Here is a 20,334-nt window from a genome sequence, read left to right as displayed (position 1 = left end):
CAATCAATCTTCTATTGTCCAGTTTTGGTGAGCCTGTGTGAATTGTTGCCTCAGTTTCCTGTTGTTAGCTGACAGGAGTGGCACCTGGTGTGGTCTTCTGCTGCTGTAGCCCATCTGCTTCAAGGTTGGACGTGTTGTTGGTTCAGAGATGGTCTTCTGCAGACCTTGATTGTAACAGTGGTTATTTGAGTTGCTGTTGCCTTTCTATCATCTTGAACCAGTCTGGCCATTCTCCTCTGACCTCTGGCATCAACAAGGCATTTTCTCCCAGAGAACTGTCGCTCACTGGATATTTTCTCTTTATCGGACCATCATCTGTAAACCCTAGAGATGGTTGTGTGTGAAAATCCCAGTAGATCAGCAGTTTCTGAAAAACTCAGACATCAACAACTATAGCATCAAAGTTAATATTTTAATATCTACATTATAATAACATTGTAATACGTTTATAGCCGTTTGTGGTTCAGGTGTCGAATGTGAAGTTGTATAAGTGGTACACGTGAAAGCTGCAGGCAGTAATGCAGCAGGCCATGCAATCGACCTGCTCCAAGCAGGCATGTTTTGAATGGGCACTGCACTAGTTATAAATAACTCTAGACTGTCTAGACTGTTATACAGGTTTTAAATTGCATTCTGTGTGATGTTAAAAAAGGCAAATTAAAACTTGGTGAACCTGCAGAAACCCTGTAATTATGAGCTCGAGGACAAGGAAGCGAAATAAGCTGATGGAAAGCAGCCAAGATTTTAATGTTGCCTTTTTAATGTGGGTGTGTTCACCTGTACAGGCAGCTGAGCTATGTGAAGCAGTGCTGTGAAGGAGAGCCGGTGGGAGAAGGAGTGGCTGCTCTCACCACAGACGAGAGGACCCGTTGGGCGCAGGTAGGGGGGCTCATGCTAGGAGACTTTAATGTTCGCCTGTTGTGTGAATACAATCCAAAACAGATAATGGCTCCCATTTGTGAAAAAGCTCTCATACTACAGAAGCATATTTGAGTATCAGTACTGTCAGCATGTATCTGTTTACTCTCTCTGCAGGCCAGGGAGCATCTAATAAGCATTGACCCACATAATAACACCATCTTGGAGACCATCCAGAGCTGCCTGTTCGTTGTTTCTCTGGATGAAGTGAAACCCTACTCCACTGCAGAGAACTACTCAAATGTAAGGGCTGCACAGAGTATTTAATTATTTATGATTTAATTACTTAATGTTCAGTGTTTTTAACCTCTTCCACTCGACGCTGGCATCCTTGGCCGACTTTATTGTCTTTCAGAAGCTGTAGCTGGTTTTAAAGCTAGATTGAAAATACTGGTATCATAAGACACTTGACGACCTAAAGAGGAATCCATTTGTACCAGACATGTCAGGCTATTTTGTCAGGAAGGGGGTTAAATAACTCTTAAAAGTTAGGCTAAATTTTGAATTTGACTTTATTGAAAGGATAGCCCCTTGAGATGTAGCATCTCATTTTCACAGGGGTCCTCAAACACAAATACAGAACAGTCACATAGCAGTTTGCAGTATAACATTCTAAAAACATAAACAAGTTGTTTACTGAAGTACTGAAGCAGCAGAAAGAGGTGACAGAGCTCAAGAAAAGACGAAGATTATTCCAGTCAGATGGAGCTTTGCACTGCAATTACCTTCATCCAACTTCTATGAAAATTCTGGGGACAAAGAAAAGGGGATGTCACATATTTCTAAGTGGATTCGAGGAATTACATGGAGTCAAAAACTGTTTCAGATACGAGGGACAGTTGAAATGAATCCAGTGAAATTGTCCTCTAGGTTTATGCTGACGAGTTATGACGAGGAAATAACTGGCATGGCCATTTTCAAAGGGGTCCTTTTACCCCTCCGCTCCAGATAATATGAATCAAAATGGCTTCTATGGGTACCTACAAGTCTCCCCTTTATGGACTTTATTCTAGTCCCATGCAGTTTGGGGGCGAAACTCATGCCTTTTTTCTCATGTAGTAAAAATGTGTTATTTTCACCTATGTATTTGAATATGTCTGCACAGTGGGGTCCCTAAAAAGTCTTGACATTGCATATTGTGTATGACTGGGCAGCTGAGACTCTTGGGGATTCAATGAACCCAGTTTTATCCATGTGTGGTGGTCCCCTTAGACATTTTATTGTAGTGAGACCCTTTTTAAGACTGTATAAAATGACATATTGTGACCTCTAGGATCATCACAACCTCATGAAACTTTACAGCCACAAACTAGAGACATTGGGCATTGACAGGATGTATGACTTTCATAGGTGTATTGACAATGAGAGGGTTTCTTGGCAGTTTCCAGAACAGAAGTGCTCACCATCCAATCGCTGAAAAATGCAATTCTTACAGAAATCTCCAAATGTCAAAAGTTTTTGATAACAAATCATAACATGGATTTTTCTACGATGCTCATCAAGGTCTTGGTGTCTTAATGTGGTATTTTTGAGGGATTTGCTAAACATCTATCAATTATCGAATGGGAATGGGTGACAAATGGTTTCGAACCAAACATTGCCGCAACAAATTATGAGACAGAACTGAGCATTAAAATGGCCGACATATACGTGCATCATAATATTCCAAGCACTTATTCAAACTAAACGTCTGAACAGGCGCCTAACCACAACAGTGTTTATTACAGATTTATGACTAGAAAAACTTGTCACACAGTGCTTTCAGATGATGTGTAACACTTCCATGAGGCATATGCTGTTGACCTGCTATCTGCCCCTAAAGATCCCCTGCCCCCCCTAACAAAGACAAAGCTGGTCTGTGGTCTGGAGGAGTGGAGTGGAAGAGGTTTAAAGAGGAGAGCTGTGTGTCTGATTTTGTGTCTTTGAATCTCTGAACACAGTTGACCATGGAAGCCCTTGCAGGCGACCCCACCATCCGCTGGGGTGACAAATCGTACAATTCACTGGTGTTCGGAAATGGCACTTTTGCATCCAATTGTGATGTGAGTTTATACATGTGTGTTTGTGTGTGTGTGTCTCATGCTACAGGAATTTCAACACACCCTGTATATGACACATTTTTATATGACATATTTTCATGCTGCTCACCCTGGTTAATGAATAATTCTAAACTTTAAAATATAATTCTCGAAGGGTTAGAATTAAAAGTCAAATTGTTTTGCAGCATGCGCCATATGATGCCATGGTAATAGTGTCTATGTGTTGGTATCTGGATCAGCAAATCAAAGCTGCAGGAGGCAAATGGCAGGTAAACTTTGACCATCACTTGATTCTATACATCAATTGTTTTTGCTGGTTCCATTTAAATGTATCTGTCCACTTTTCACACGTTGATGTCTATACTTTTTAGGGCTCAGATGCAGTCAGACCTGTACCCCATCCTGAGGAGCTGGTGTTTACTGTGGATGAAAAAATCCAGAGTGCTATCAGCCACGCCAAACAGCAATATCTTGAGGCGGTGAGCCAGCATTGAACACCAAACTACAGCAGAAGAAGTGCGATGCAAAATGATATTCCATAGTCACAGCTGTGTGGGTGTCCACTTTGTCGCTGGTTTTACAGGCACAGGACCTGCAGATTGTGTGTTACGCCTTCACAGGGTTTGGAAAAGCAGACATCAGACAGAAGAAGTTGCATCCAGACACCTTTGTTCAACTAGCAATGCAGCTGGCCTACTACAGAATTCACAAAAGGTATGGGCTGGTTGAAAATTGGACCAGGCCTTTACTAATGTTTGAAGTCTGTGACGGGAAGGTCCCTGAGTGTCTCGTCTTACTCTTCACAGGCCAGGAAGTTGTTACGAGACAGCAATGACTCGCAAGTATTACCACGGCAGGACGGATACGATGCGACCCTGCACCCAGGAGGCTGTGAACTGGTGCAAAGCCATGATGGACCCAACGTGTGATGTGAGTGTGTGCATGACTGAAACCCTATACTATGGCAAAATCACACAGAGGATGGAGGTGGAAGCAGTCTTATTTGATGTGGCGCATGAACATTTTTCTTTCAGGCTGACACCAAGAGGAAAGCCATGCTGCACGCCTTCACGAAACACAACAAACTGATGGGTGAAGCCCAGGAAGGAAAAGGTTAGTTCACTTATATATACATGTAATTGCTTGATGTTTAACAGTACTTATAACACTTATAATAGCTGTATCTCAAATTAGGGGCTGCAGCATTCAAAGACTTGTAACAATAGCCCCGTTTCCACCAAACACTTTCGGTATAGTACCTTTAGAACCAAAAGTAACCCCTACAGACGTGTACCTAGACTGTAGATCTGTTAAGCGTTTCTGCTGTAGACAGTACACTTTAATGTGGGCAGGGCTGTTGTCACTCACTGTATTTCCTCTCCACTGATGATACAGAGGGAAGTTTGCACCTTATTTATCGTCAACAGAATGGGGTTGCACGTCAACATTTTCAGAACAAATGGAACAGGCTGGAGGGGAAGTCTCTCCCCATGGGATATTTAAAAATAGCTGGTTTGTGCTTTGAGCCCTTCTCAGGCAAGCTCACAGGTTTAATGCTGCCGCAGCACACCAGAATGATGCTCCTTTTTTTGTTCCTCCACATGAAGATTACATTAAATGCAGTTCACATAATCTGGTCGAAATTAACATATATTTTTTAAACGCTGGAAGATTCAGTCATTAGTAAAAGTGTATGTCATCGAAGAGAGACAATAAAAACTAAAGTAATGGTCAAAGTTGTCAATAAAATTTAAGGTGTGTTGTGTTGATGGATTCACATCATCAGTTTATGCATTGAGTAACATTACAAAAAGACGTTCCACCTTAAAAGTTGCCGGCAGTCGGCCCAGTGAATTAAATAATTTTTTCTCAGTCTGCAGCTGCTGCAAGAGGCGGCAAAACATCCTTTCATTGTAAAACTTGCCATGGTATGAACAGTGGTTACATGAGCCTCAAAACCAGCCACAGCTCAGCCCTGAGCAGAATGACGGTTCTATACTGACCAATCAAAGGACTGTAGTGTTTCTACCGGCAGCTTTAGTATCGGATCTGTGTGCTAGGTACCCCAACGGAGAGGTGACCAAAAATGGGGACGGTACGGAAGGGTTCCATTGTTACCATCCACAACTTTTCACAATGGAAATGGAAAAAATGTGAACTGAACTGCTTGGTGTAAATGGGGCTAACGTTATGGAGCTTTGTTTCAGTAGTGGAGAGAGAACAGAGCGTTCAACTGATACCAACTGTTAGTGGCAGAACACCTATGGGTTCCAAAATACTTACTGAGTGCTGGAGTGCTCTCTGGCACAAACTGGACTGTTGGTAAATTGGGAGCACTGTTGGAATGAACCACACTTTCAGAGCAGCAGAGCACCAAGCAGAGTGAATGTGTGATTAACTTAACCGTTTGTTAATTCATATAGAAATAGAACGCTCTGTTTCTCTGTACAACTGCACTCTTATTTTAGTGTAGAGTATCAGATTGGACTTACAAATGTGTCCAGTGTTTTCACTGGGAGTTCTGTTGTTTATGCGGCTCAGTGTTGCATGTTGTTTATGTGTTAACGGGGGTAGCACTGATGTACCTGTCTTATGTTGTCATTTTGTGATCCTGTTGCCAGGTTTTGACAGGCATCTCCTTGGGCTGTACCTCATCGCCAAAGAGGAGGGTCATCCCACTCCAGAACTCTTCACAGATCCTCTCTATGCAAAGAGGTACGAGCTGTAAAGCTTACTCATGTTTTTGGAAACAGTGTGTCTATGTGGGTTATATCATTGTGTACATGTACCTTTTTATCTGATAATACAATGGCATTCTCTGTTTTGTAAAACTGCTTTTTATATACAGACTTAAATGACCCTTGTCTTCACTGTACCCTGCCCCAAAATCCATTCACTAGACCATTAGACCTTTTTCACAGCATACATTTATATTGTCAAAGCAGGAAAAGCACAGGTGTGACTAATAACATTAATCATGTCCTAGTGAGCCATCCCAGTGAGCAAACACACACAGCTGGCTCACCTTAATAGAATTAAGTTAATTCACTTGCCGTTGTCCTACTATGACACATCAACATGTCTGTGGTGAAGAGGGTGTATGTCAGCAGGTTCATGTTGTCAGCTTATATCCACAGCCTCAGTGTGTCAGCAGAGGCGAGTATGCTGGATAACATGTAGAAGTAGTAGCTTGAGAACCGGATGAATCAACAAGCTCATGTTTTATTTGCTCTGACAGATACCCCCTGCCATCCAAACAGGTTTTCAGCTAACCTGACCTGGGTCAAACCATTCACAACTGTTTATTTAATATGGGATGCGTTTGATATAATGACTCACCACTTTTGGAGCTATCACGCTCGTTGATGGATTAGAGCCCAGGAGCCCAAAGTGTCAGGGTGACCCCCTGGCCTTCAGCTGCGAAATAAATGTCACCCAAATAACTTTTTATTTATTTATTTTGATTGCACACTCATGAAACTGCATAAAATCCAAACATGAAAAAGAAACTATAAGAAATATGTCAGGAGAGGTCAAGAAGCCACAGACTTATACAAAGGGACCTCCTTTCAACTGAAGGAGAGAAACAATGACAAAAACGACCAGGAAGAGACTCAAAATTACCACAAAGAGATGCAAAGGAACTGCAAAGAGGCACAAAATAATTACAAGGAAATATAAAGGCATCAAATATGAAAGCATCAGCCTCACAGATCTCATGTTGGTTGGGCTTTAATGTAAATTAAACAATAGGTGTTGGTGCAAAAACATTTGAGGTTTAAAGGGATGGTACAAAATTACCTTTGGATCGTGACGGACATTCTCATAAATGATCTGTTTGACAAACTGCGCTGCAATACAGAAATCCTTAAGCAGACTGAAGACATTGCATTGGTTGAGAAGTGTTAGGGACGTCTTTCTGTCTGTATGTAACTGACTTGTGTTTGTGTCTGCAGTGGCGGTGGTGGTAACTTCGTGCTGTCGTCCAGTCTGGTGGGCTACACTACAATCCTGGGGGCCGTGGCTCCCATGGTGCACCACGGCTATGGCTTTTTCTATCGCATCAGAGATGACAGGTGGGCAGACGAGACAAAAGTTTCCATGATGCTGTTTCTTCTTCTTAAAATATTTTCTGAAACTGTCATGATTTATGTATGAGGTGTTAAAACTTAAATTAAAAAATAACCTGTGGGCGGATCCTTAAAACTTACAAACAACACAAAATATGCCAAAATCAAAGGTTTTCAGAAATGGCAATGGTGTGCATCAGTGTGACTCAACTGCAAAAGTTCTTTTCAACACAGTTTTCACCATCAAAGACTGAGATAGTGTTTACCTGCCCTGTAATCTCAGCAACTGCAATCATGGCTACCTTATGTCTTTTTCCCCTCCAGGATTGTGATCTCCATGTCAGCATGGAAATCTTGCCATGAGACGGATGCTGCGATACTATTCAACAGCTTCTCCAGCTCCTTGCATCAGATGCTCCATCTGGCCACTACATCTCAGCTATAAGTACCCACACCGACACATTAATGCACACACGGTTCACAGACCCTCAGCTGAGAGCCGACAGCTACAGATAGTCACATTTGTTCTGAGCACAGATCAATGCAAAGTTAGAGAATCAGTACTGTTAGGTGATATCCACCGTCTCTGGCATTAGGAGAATCTATCAACTTTTCTGTTTCATGTAGTGATAAACACTTTACTATGATTTTTTATTTTCTGTGTATATGTTTTTCTTGTTTTAATGATTCTTGTGTAAATTATGTAGAAAATGTTTAATTTTAAATCCTGACAGTATTAATCTGCCTTTAAGCTAAAATGATGTTAAGGCTCAAGACCTTTTTTTATGATGTTTGTCCTCCAGTGAGTAGAAGTTGAAGTGACACCGGTTGGGTTTCCAACCAAATCAAGTGCAAATTTTAACCAAAATCAGCAAAAGAAAATGCAAATTTGTGTGCTTTTCCATTCTAGGGGGTGATGAAAAAGTTTGTGTATGAATAAAAGTTAGGTGCGACAAAATTCATGCCTGCAATCAATAAGCCGTGCAACGACCACGCAAAGTTATTACTACTTTTACTGAAAGATCTGTACTTCCTCCACCTCTGTATTAGCATAAAATCATGTGTGGACAGCCCCTAAATAAACTTGATTTCTCACCTGAAGAGCTGATATCCAGAGCTTTGACTCGCCAGGCTGTATTTTTTTGGCCTTTGTCTTTGTAATGACGGGATAGTGGGTTGTTTAGCTGGGGATATTTCCCTTACTCCAACAACGAGTCTCTCCTCATCCATTCTTCGTCTCACATACGAGACAACATCACCAACAGAGTTCTCTTCATACAACAATGGTGATAAGAGGAGTTGAGCTGCGATAGAAGCAGAGAAAATAGCTGCTACGGGAGCCGGTATGTACAAGCAGAGAGCGAGTGGGGGAAAATGTATTTAATTTTGGGGGCGAGGCTGGAAATAGGACAGATGGGAAGCCAGTGTAAGGAAACTAAAAAAAAACCTGTTTTTAACTGTTGTTCAAAGACAATTTTCATTGTCCAGTGAGCTCACTGTTTTTATACATCCATTGTTTTCGTTCGTTTGAGGTTTGAGTGGCACTCTTTTAGGAGGCTTTCATATCATGGACCTTGGGCCCCGATCCAAGTGCACTTGGCCCCAAACACCAGTTTGTTGAAGTGTAAATGGATCAGGGCACTGTGTACCATACACGGACACAGTGCCCTGATCCATCCAACTGTACCAAAAGACAGAAGTGAAACACTATGTAACGCGACTACAAGCAGTTTTTAACCGGTTATAAAACAGTCTGAATGAAATACTGATGCCTCTAAATCAGACAGCAGCAGATCCGGCTTTGCTGCTCCGCTTATTGGCACTGATGACAGTAGCGGGGCAGCATTGTCCATCTTAGGCGACCTTTTCTACTCTGTAGCGCAACAAAAATGTCACATAGATGATGACCCAAGTGCACTCTGGTACAGAATAACGTTAGTAATGTGAAAGCTGAGCAGCGGTGGAGAGTGGGGGTGAAATCGTACTTTGGCATGGCATGAATCAATTGTACCTAACATGAAAACACCCTTACTTAATGTCATCTTGTTGCACCCTCTCCTGCAGTGGCACCGCACTGGAGCATTAGGGCCACCCACTGCTGATCTCGCTGAACCAGCTCCCAATATGTGCGTAACAGCAGTTGATTGAAAGCACGTTAATAAATTTGTTTTGCTGATTTTTTTGAAAACTTGGTAAATTTTTTGCTACATTTGGATGAAACTTAACTTGTGTCAGTTTTAAGGTGGAAAACTAAAGAAAAAACTTATGGCTGTTTGGACCGTTGGCCTTAAATGTTTCTGCAATAGTAAAAGACATTCCAGTTGAACCCATAAAAAATAGCTTTGATATTAGTACGGTTAATTTGCCTTGTTTTATGTTTGGAAATGGTGAAAATCTACAGCACTATGCAACAAAAGTACTAAACTGTTTAAGTTGAACTGATGTTGAAATTTATCTGAGAAATCAGTGAATATCTTCTTGGTGTTTGTTTTTATTTGTGCCTTGTATGATCAAAAACAAAAAGAAGAAATGAAAGTCTTCCTTCAACCTTCCAACAACCATACATACCGCTGGCATTCCCTGTCTGTACGTTATTAGAAGTACAGGGGTAACATGAGGTCGCAGGACTAGTTTTTGCAGTCTGGTCGGTTGCCATCACTGTATCTGGATCATGGCTGTATAAATAGAAGTGGATACAGTGTTGGAGGCTGGGCCACGATCATAGACTAGAATAGAATAGATTATATCTTTATTGTCCACCATGGGTAGAAATTTGTCTTCGGCTCACCAAACATAAAAGACAACATTGTAAAAAGCAGACAAATAGTCAGTAAGACAAGCATATAGTCACTGACAAAAACCACTTAAACACATCAGATCAGCTCACTGACTGTCTGTGGTGTAAAACTTATCAGTCACCTGGCGTTTTTGCCAGGGTGCTCTGAACTCCTCGAGTTGAAAAAACGGATAAATGCCCCACGTTATCTCTTTTTTTTTTTGTCATGGTCACGACAACAAGTTTACAGTTGGTCAACAATAGAGGAGAAACTGGTGGTAGCGGTTGCTGGATACCCAGTGCTACACAGCCCGATGATAGCAGGTTGTCATCCTAAAAAACGCCTGCAACCAGCCATCATCGAGGAGAAGCTCCTGGACCAACTGGTGGTACTCCCCATGATCCACCCTTTTATATAGGGTCTCATGTACCACACAGATATCCTGCAAAAAGCTTTCTGTGTGATCAGAGCCTTAATCATGCTGCTCTTCACTATCCACTGATTTCCACTTTCACTGTTAAGAAACAACAGCAAACACTAGCTAGCTATGCAGGACGTAACGTTACTACTGTATTTTGCGAGCTTCCACTTTGTTGAGTTGCCTCTTAGTCTCTTGAGGTGCTACACATTGTTTTGTACTACAAACTGCTGGATCACTTATTGTTGACTCATTTTTTATTTTTAAACCAAAACCCTCCTTTCTAAGTCACTACACTTACAGGGCCTGGACCACACACCTTTATCTGTGTACTGTCTGTCAAGTTAATGGGGAATGTTCATATGACTTTACATTAACTGCTGTAAAACATAAATAAGCCTTAAAAATGTTATTCACCAACATTGTTTTCCTGCTTTTAAAGCCTAATCTGTAATAAGTCTACAAAGCTTATGAAAATGGCAAAATGTGAATAAGATTGTACTTCCTTTAGATTTAAATACTATCTGAATATTTTAAATTTGAATTACATTTCTATTATTGTAAAAATGTTACATGTGATTTTGGAAATGTAGCAAAGTTGTTCTGACAAATAAAGCTGAGAGATTTCCATGTGTGTGTTTGTCCTTTTAAATGAGTCACACGATGAGGTTCAATAATTGAATATAAAACTTTAATAGTTACAAACAAGCATATTCTACAAAAAAAAGGTTAGTACAGTAATCCCCAGCTTTTGTAGAAACAAAATAGGATTCCAAGTGATGCAGCCAAAGTTTAAATCTTCACAGCTCTGTGTATACAGTATCTTCAGGTACTTCTGCTCCATTATTCACTCAAACTGTAAAAAAAAATAAAGTTGCATCTAAACAATCAGAGCAATTATTATTAGAATTTGCACAAATGCATATATTGTAGAACATAACTCATTTGTGATGATGGTCCCAGTGTCAGAGGTATACATGATGCAGTGTTATACATAATAAATCCAGTGTACTGTTAGATTGAGCATTTAACAGAAGATGGCACCAGGAATCAACAGCTAAGGCTTTTTTGTTACAAGTAGCTCCACCTTGGTGAAGAGAGGGCAGGGGTAAATACGTCTCAGTTTACAAGACACAAACTTGGACGAAACAGAGAGGGAGAAAAGAGAAAACACGAGAGAGTACAGTATAGTAAACCTTTTTCCAAAGCAGACATTTGGACTTCTGATGGTAGGAAAGAACAGGTGCTACCAAGAATATTCGAGTGTTCCAGTGAGGAGTTCCTGGAGTTCAGTCATTAATGTTACCTGTGCTTCTCCAGCTGTCACATGTCAACATATCCTCTGTGAAAAAGGCCCATAAAAGTGACGGCTAATAAACAGTAGTAAAGAACACAGACTGTATAAAAGAAGTGGACGTAGCTGCACATTGGTTTGTAGACAACTCTTTTGAAATCTCTAGTTTGGCATTTTGGCCGTTGCCATCTTGGTTTTTTGGAGCCAGAGTTGAGCATGTTTGGATGAGAGGATGGAGCTGTGGAAGTGCGAGGAATGGATCTGACTGAGAGCCTCATTGGGACTGAAATTTACAAAATGAATATCATGCTGTATTGAAGAGGACTTGAAACTAGCGAGTGAGTGCGTTTACATTGACATGGCTAACCTGTTGATGATCCGTGTGTTAACGTGGTTGTGCCGCTGACTACCTGCGCAGGTGCGGCTTCAGCCAAGTGACGTAAGACAAATATAAAACTGCTTCAAAGACATTTGAAGCTACATGAATTGGTCTCTTCACCTGACTTTAAAGCTCTCATAACTACAAGGATGAATGAGCCAGATGGGTCTTGTCATTGTGCACAGGTGTTCTAATATTTTACATCACTCTTTATCTTTTATGTTTTTTATTGTGTTGTGGTTTGGTTTGGAGAAGAGACCTCTGCGGGTAATTCGGCTCATGGTTAAAAACCTCCTGAACAATGAACACTGAAGAAATCCAGACAAGAGAAGTTACAGCAGGTTGCAATCTGCAGTCCTCACTGCTAGATGCCCCTAAATCCTACACACTGTTCCTTTAAGGCGCTACTGCACTGGCTTCACTTTTCAGACCCGGAGGCTACGACCACTTCTTGGGTGACTTGGCTTTCTGACTGAAAGGTAACTTGTCTGATGATGACCACACCAGGTGACCCAAAGAGGTACAGCTGCAAGACAAATTCTCACACAGCTAAAAGGTCACTGAGGCAAATCTCCAAACAAGCCGAGACACATTCATACACGTTCATACACATCCGACAGTTCCACTGAAGCTGGGCAGGGAAACATAAATATCTTTGGAAACATTCAGATAAAAACAATCTGTGTAGTATAGCTCCCTGTGTCCTCTTATTCCCTCCCGTGGCCCATCTGTGTGGTGACCAGCATGTGGTAAACTCCCCTCTGGGCCAGCAGCTGCTGATGTGTCCCCTGTTCGACCACCACTCCTCCCTGGAAGACGGCAATGCGGTCTGCGTTTTGGATGGTGGACAGACGGTGGGCTACGATGATGCATGTCCTGCCTTTACTGGCCTGGTCCAACGCCTCCTGCACCACCTGGAAAGAGCAGAATGACCTCATAAAAACGTATATAAAACATCTGGTGAAAGGTGCAGCTTGTTACATCTTCCTCTGTTGGTTTGTACATGTCTCTCTGTTCATACTTGTTTTCTAGTTTCATATTTACATGGCGCTATTTCAGACACTGCAGGTCTGCTCTGACACTAATTAAAATCTGAGAGTACATACTGCATTAATACTGATTAGGTTAACTTTATTTAAGAGTTTGACTACATGAAGCACTCCTAAATTGGTAAGACAGACTGGTTTTTACCTCAAGACAACAGAGGAGCCATTTGTTTATCATCTCTGTACATTTATGACAGTCTCTGTTGCCCAGAGGGAGTTCAAACCTCTTGTGGAGGTCAGGAGTGTCATTGACTGCAAGACCCATAAGCCATTGGAACAATCACTGGCTATCGATTGGCTATGATGCCAAATGAAGTAAGGGAGGCTCTTTCTACAACACAGGTCCTTGTTGGCTACTGATGCCATAGCAACTGGAAGCTCCCATTGGCTCAATTAAGGTGTCAATCAAAAGGTCAGAGTTCAGCCACCATTTTCATGCAGAGGAGTCGGCATGTTTACATTCAAACTAAAGAAATTATGTGGAGAAATTTGGATTTAGATCATCTGGACTATTGGGAATGTATGAAGACTTTTATGATGACCATTTCTGTTGGCATAATATCGATCTGTGGATTATAACAACGCTTCATAGGTGAGTTGAAACTGTTTGTTTTTTGTCTGACAGTCGCGTTTGTTGAACCTGCTGTGGTGGTTGTATCATAAAATGGTCCATATCAATTGAACTGCAAGAAGTGTAGCGTTTGAAACTTACGCTGTTTGAGTTAACCGGTTAAACAACAGCAAATACAGCAGTTGTGTATATATAATCATCAAATAAAAGCTCATGAGGGCCCACGGGTCAGCACGTGGAAGTTTGCCCTCAGGGCTTTCTGCCAGATATCTCTTCATTTTAACCCAAACCATGATCTTTTTCCCAAACCTACCTACCAGAGAAAAGTTTTTTTTGGCAGAAAGCCAGGTAAAATTCCCTCAGCAAATTTAACAGTGTAGCTAACAATGAAATGGTTTCTTTTAAAACCGCTGTGAAGGTTATTTTCCACTTGGTACATTTGAGATTAGTTTTTTTGTTAACTGATATTTCCACACAAATTAAATCAAGTAAAGTTTTAGCAAATTAACTCCTGTAAAACTTCAATTAATAGCCCCAGCACATGCAGTATGTATGGGGTCGGGACGTACTTTCTCATTACATAGCGCCCTGAACTGCACACATTGTAGATTCAAACATTATTTATTCACAACAGTGAAATTACGTATGCATTTCCCTGTCACTGTTATTTTCATGGTGATGTCCTTATCTTTATGATTATTTTGTTCATTTAACCCATTAATGCGCTTGACTGTGCTGTCATCCGTCATTGCGACTTGTGACTGTGACTTTATCTTCCACTGTGCAGAGGATTGTGGGTCAGAATAGCCAGTAAAGCATGCTGACTTGCATATTGCAAAATTTGACCGCATGTAGTAGAACATCCTGTTTTTTTTGGCATAATGCCTTTGACATACTATGCATTGGGACATACTAAATCTATTTCTGGCACACTAAATAGAATGGTTGTATAGGTATTGGAATGCACAGATGGTTCCTCTTGTGCTGGAGGAGCACTTCCTCTGAAATAGGAGTTAAAAAGTCCCTTAAAAACAGCGTTCTAAGAACTAAGATCGTTCTAGTTAAGACACAACAAAAAGACGGGTTCTTAGAACTATGAAAAAGTTCCTCCAGTCTTAAAACATCTTTGGTTTAGCCCTCCCACACCTAACACTTACCTTCTCACTCTCAGTGTCGAGCGCGGACGTGGCCTCGTCCAGGAGCAACACTGTGGGGTTTCGGAGAATGGCTCGGGCTATGGCTATACGCTGCTTCTGGCCACCTGACAGCTGCGCTCCTTTGTCACCTGCCTGAGTGTCGTATTTCTGCTCATACAAACAGAGGGAGAGAGGAAGTGGCACATGATATTGCTATTAAGACCAAAGTCATGACAGAAGCATCCTGTAATCCAGTTTTCATTGTAAATACTTCGTACTGAAGAAATGGTGTGGCAACACTTTATTTTACAAGTCAGTAGTTTCCTAGAAAGAAATTGGTACTAATTACAATGGTAATACAGAGACAGGTCTGAGACTATATGTTAGTTGGGATTTGTTTAGTTAAGTTCATATGCAGTTGATGACTGAGAGTTTCTTGGAAGAACTGCAACATTTAATCTAAAGTAACATATCATAGATTATTTATTAATTATTGGAAAGTGGACTTTCCATATACTTTTACACTTATTTCACATTTTTTGCATGTTCAGCTGAGCTGCTGTGCACTGAATAGAATATTCTCTCAATAAAGAAATGTACTGATTTGAACACTGTGTGTACATTAGTTTACCTGTACCTACCCAGGAAATTATAAAGAAATTATGGATCCGTAAAATGAAGTACCAGGGACACTTCCTCTTGGGCAAATATAGCCCAAACTACTTACCACAGGAGGTAAAACACTAGACATCACTTAAGATAAAAGGCTCGACACCACAAGAGGTAAAAAAAAAAAAAAACCACTAGACATGACTAAAGGTAAAAGGAATACAATCCACTACAGTTAAAACACTAGATATCACTAAAGGTAAAAGACTAGACACCACTAGAGGTTTAAGACTAAATACCACTTAGGGCAAAAGACTAAACATCATTTAAGGTAAAAGACTTAACATCACTTAGGTAAAAGATTACATACCACCAGAGGTAAAAGACTAGACACAACAAAAGGTAAAAGACTAGACACCATTAAAGGTAAAATAATTGACAAAACTAGAAGTAAAAGACTAGATACTACTAGAGGTAAAAGACTAGACACCACTTAAGGTAAAAGACTAATCACCACTAGGGGTAAAAGACTAGAAACCAATAGAGGTAAAACACTAGTTTCCACTTAAGGTAAAAGACTAGACACCACTGGAGGTAAAAGACTAGACATCACTTCAGGGAAAAGACTCAACACCACAAGAGGTTAAAAAAAACTAGACACGACTAAAGGTAAAAGGAACACAGTCCACTACAGTTAAAACACTAGATATCACTAAAGGTAAAAGACTAGTCTCTACTAGAGGTAAAAGACTAGAAACCACTTAGGTAAAAGACTAGACACAACAAGAGGTAAAAGACTAGACACCATTAAAGGTAAAATAATTGACAAAACTAGAAGTAAAAGACTATATGCTACTAGAGGTAAAAGACTAGACACCACTTAAGGTAAAAGACTAGTCACCACTAGGGGTAAAAGACTAGAAACCAATAGAGGTAAAACACTACTTTCCACTTAAAGTAAAAGACTAGACACCACTGGAGGTAAAAGACTAGACATCACTTAAGGGAAAAGACTCAACACCACTAGAGGTAAAAGACTAGACATCACTTAAAGGAAAACACTGAATAATTTTAAGTGTAATTTGGGTGACTAGTCCTTGACTCGTATGATTAAATTACCTTGGCGTGAGTTGTATTGCTTACTGTTGTATAATCCCTGGCACACTGACAGACATTATATCCAGACTGTCTCAGTGAGGGCCTTGAGATGTTGTAAAGATTATAACTGATTGATATAAATCATCACACTGCTCTTTTATTATCATCACAGCAGTTACCTGTGGCAGGTCGTCGATGAATTTGTGAATGTTGGCCGCTCTAGCAGCCTCCTCTATCTCTTCCTTGGTCACGGCGCGGCTGTTGTCTCCGTAGGCGATGTTTTCGGCCAAGGTGCAGTCGAACAGCACGGGCTCCTGGGATACAATGCCTATCTGGGATCTCAACCAGTGGATGTTGAGCTCTTTTGCGTTTCTATTGTCCAGCAGCTGAAGGAGAAAATGTTAGCAGTTATTATTGTAGAAGGAGTGATGGGGCTTGATGTCTAAAACATGCGTGACTGTTTTTATTTTTTGGCCTCTTTTTTTGGTTGCCATAAACTCCTGATTAAAATATCAGGCACTCAGTTTGGAGAAGCAGCAGGAGTACCACAACTTAAGCTAAGCAGTGTACTGCTGTGTATGACGGCAGCAACAAAACGTAATTTAGCCACCTAAAAAAAGTCCCACCTGAAACAAAATCTATATCAGTTAAGTGTGCGTTATATTTGGAATATTTTCACTGCTTTGCCTCAATGTCAGATGGCCTGTTCGGATGGAAGCAGTTAATGGCTTCAGTTTTGTATCTATGCTCTTGTCAAAGCCACCAGACTCCATTGAGAAAAACACTGATTTAACATAGCTGATCACAGGAGCTGCTGATCTACCACGGCCTCAATAAGTAAGTTAGTCTGTGTTATTGTGACTGTGGTAAATTCAAACTTACCCATTTAAACACCAAAATCACACAGTAACACAAACAAACAAACTGATGGAGGCAGCAGTAGACCAGCAGCTCCTGTGATCAGCGATGTTAAATCACTGTTTTTCTCAATGGAGTCTGGCTCTGAGGAGAGCAACAGAACTGCTTCAGTTCTCCAACAGAAATCCATGTCCGACAGCAACCATAAAGCAGGGGGAGGGGGGAGTTTTTGTTTTTTAGTATGTGGAGTGAATTCATGGAGCAGTTTAAATGTGGAGCTCAAATACACCAATTTAAAAGGTATTCAGACGTGATATTCAGGAAATATCGGGTTGAAGAAGGGGTTTGACATTCACTATTTGTTCACAGGGATTACTGTTTACTTTCTCAAACATATACATATATATATATATATAAATATATTCTATTTTTCTGTAATTAACAATGAGAAAAATTAAAATACATTATATTGTATAATATAATAAATAAAATTAATATATTCATACTTTGTATAAGTCACATGTTCACTTATTTAAATATAAAAGGACAGCAGGACAAGTTTTATATATATATTTTCTATTTTTCTGTAATTAACAATGAAAAAAATAGTAAAAAAATAAATATATATTATATGATTTAATATAATAAATAAAATTAATAAATGCATACTTTGTATAATTCATAATATATTTATTATTCATATTCATATTTATTTTTCTGTGAGGCAAAGACACTTGGTATTATATATATCCAAGTCATGGAAAATTTGTCATTTATATATATATATATACTAAGATGTGTTTTTATAAGATAGATATTTGGTAATTACTATCACATACATAAACATTTTTGTGTGACAAAGTTTAAAGGTAATAACAATGGTATATTTAGAAAAGTCTTAGGTATTGGTTTATCTACATAAGGGAACTGTCTGTTTCAATTCACTCAGTGACTTATGGAGAAGGGGTGTGATTTAATAAGTTTATACTTCCTCTCACTTCTTTTAGGGTGTGTAAATCAAAGTAACTATACGCTGACAATTGCTTTTCATTCTGCTTTTCATCATTTGTAAATACTGTTTTTTTCTGTCTGTCTGCTTGTTTGTAAGTTCATGTCTTTTTTTGTTTTTTTTGTTTTACACGTTCGAAAAAAATATCAAATGTGAGCTGTGAGGGCCTTTTAAAATAGTGACCTTGTCATAACGTGAGAGACCAGGAGATAGCAATAAATACTCTTTACACTCTCAGACGACTGTCAGCAAAACCAGCAATCCCATCGTGATAAAATGAACTGGTCAGTGCAGTAAAGATAAACACACACGCTACACAGGCCTCACGCAGTCTCTAGGTCCCTGTCTCCGAGTACAGTGCTGTAAAGCAGCCATAAACACACCGGTGAGCTAACCATTAGCTAGATGACAGTAGGTGAAGAGGCACGTGTTAGTGTACACAGAGCGTGGGTGGAGCTGCTCACCACTCTCCCCTCTCTGGGGTCGTAGAAGCGCTCCAGCAGCTGGATGGTGGTGCTCTTTCCACAGCCGCTGCTCCCAACCAACGCCAGAGTCTCTCCCTTGCTCACCTTCAAGTTCAGCCCTTGGAGGATGGGCACCTCAGGGCGGGAGGGGTAGTTAAACTTAACACCCTCAAAGTGCACGTTACCATCAAATTCCTCCTGCGGTTTTAAGAGATGACACAGGGGAGTGATATGTTAGCATGTGTGTAAGAGCTGTGTTGTATGTGACATGTTTAGTGTGTGTGGGGTTCTGTTATGTACCGGTGACTCTCCCTCATGTGACAGATTGTCAATGGCGGGTTCTTTCTTCAGCAGCATCATCAGGTGGGCAGCTGAGATTTTGGCCTTGGCGTAGTTTGGAGCAAAGGAGTTGGCCTCTCCGAGAGCCATGGCACCGTACAGAACAGCCGCAACCACACTGGAGAGGAAGTCAGATGCACGTTAGTTTGACCTTTCACAGTTACTACTCAACAGAGCGTTACACGTGATTACATAACACTGAGATAACATGGGCCAATGACAGCTTAATCTCTGTGTCAACATCACGTGTTTGTAGGTGTTCATATGTGAAAAGAAACACCATTTCCTTTTTTGTCCCCTAACTACACAAGCCATTCTGTTGAGTTCAGTTTGCCGTCATGTCATGATGAATTGGCTCATGTGTTTACACCTTTAAATACAACAAATGAAGGGGTGTTGTGTTTGCAGCTCACAGGTGAAAGGTGCACAAGTCATCATCATAATGTTGTGTTGAATCTGACTCATGGACTGTTTTGCAAATTAATAAACTTTTACATGCCACTTGCATAATTTTTTGTTAATGAAGAAAAGATAAAATAGTGAATAGAGTTCTATCAAATGTTGAATGGATGAAGATAATTCACTTTTACATTTTAGTCACCCAACGTTCCCAGTATCTCCTTTTATTTGTTCCCCTTAATTGATTCCAACTTAGATTTAACATTTTTAAAGGGCCAGTGTGTAAAATGGGTTGAAAACAGTGACATCAGTGGTCAAATTCTAGATTGCAGGGCTCACTCGCTCACCCCTCCCGTCGGGTAAATGACGGTGGTCTCGTAGGGACAAAAAGCCTTGCGCAGACACCAGTTTTTCAGCAGTAGGTCTATCTAGCAACGAGGTGAATATTTATTTAGAAATCTAAACCATGTTACGATATTGTAATGAATCCCTCACGAGCAGGAGACCAGAGTAGCGTTCGGGAAAGAGGCCAGTTTATTTGAGCACTCCAAAAAACTCCAGTTACACTCCAGGGGGTAAAAGACTCCGTCCCAAACTCTGACTCTTCTAGCGTAACACACACACTTCATATACACATACTCGTTTACAGTACCTAGCGGGTACCCCCTCCCCTCTCTGCTCCACCAATCTCCAGCCCGCACACTGACTGACAGCGTAGCCTGTAAACAGAGCTCAGCTGTTCTGGACGACTTTGAACACGATTTTGAAGAGTTTCTTGTAGCGGACACAGACCCAGAGCCATACCTGTTTGAGCCGGAGCATACAGATGAGGAACTCCATGTGTTGGATGCTGAGCGGGCGAAAAGAGAGGCTGAATCCTCCGCTCCCATTTTGCTGCACAGAATACCAT

General features: G+C 40.6%; 2 protein-coding genes across 2 annotated transcripts in view; one reads left to right on the top strand and one right to left on the bottom strand.

The window, feature by feature from the left end:
- The window catches only part of crot (carnitine O-octanoyltransferase), a 16,400-nt gene extending 5,550 nt beyond the window's left edge, over positions 1-10,850 (top strand). Inside the window, exons 7-17 of the mRNA XM_050047642.1 lie at positions 786-879; positions 1,036-1,161; positions 2,859-2,960; positions 3,143-3,226; positions 3,329-3,436; positions 3,541-3,671; positions 3,764-3,887; positions 3,992-4,070; positions 5,579-5,672; positions 6,914-7,033; positions 7,352-10,850. Coding sequence (XP_049903599.1) covers positions 786-879; positions 1,036-1,161; positions 2,859-2,960; positions 3,143-3,226; positions 3,329-3,436; positions 3,541-3,671; positions 3,764-3,887; positions 3,992-4,070; positions 5,579-5,672; positions 6,914-7,033; positions 7,352-7,472 — 1,183 coding nt within the window. The 3' untranslated portion in view covers positions 7,473-10,850. The remainder of the gene's footprint in view (positions 1-785; positions 880-1,035; positions 1,162-2,858; positions 2,961-3,142; positions 3,227-3,328; positions 3,437-3,540; positions 3,672-3,763; positions 3,888-3,991; positions 4,071-5,578; positions 5,673-6,913; positions 7,034-7,351) is intronic.
- A 49-nt stretch (positions 10,851-10,899) lies between these two features.
- The window catches only part of abcb4 (ATP-binding cassette, sub-family B (MDR/TAP), member 4), a 28,926-nt gene continuing 19,491 nt past the window's right edge, over positions 10,900-20,334 (bottom strand). Inside the window, exons 23-27 of the mRNA XM_050047641.1 lie at positions 18,987-19,143; positions 18,687-18,884; positions 16,535-16,741; positions 14,670-14,816; positions 10,900-12,809 (exon numbers count right to left, since the gene is read on the bottom strand). Coding sequence (XP_049903598.1) covers positions 12,603-12,809; positions 14,670-14,816; positions 16,535-16,741; positions 18,687-18,884; positions 18,987-19,143 — 916 coding nt within the window. The 3' untranslated portion in view covers positions 10,900-12,602. The remainder of the gene's footprint in view (positions 12,810-14,669; positions 14,817-16,534; positions 16,742-18,686; positions 18,885-18,986; positions 19,144-20,334) is intronic.

The sequence above is a fragment of the Epinephelus moara genome, chromosome 6, assembly GCF_006386435.1.
Source record: "Epinephelus moara isolate mb chromosome 6, YSFRI_EMoa_1.0, whole genome shotgun sequence".
Taxonomy (NCBI): domain Eukaryota; kingdom Metazoa; phylum Chordata; class Actinopteri; order Perciformes; family Serranidae; genus Epinephelus; species Epinephelus moara.
This window is presented reverse-complemented; position numbering and strand designations above follow the sequence as displayed.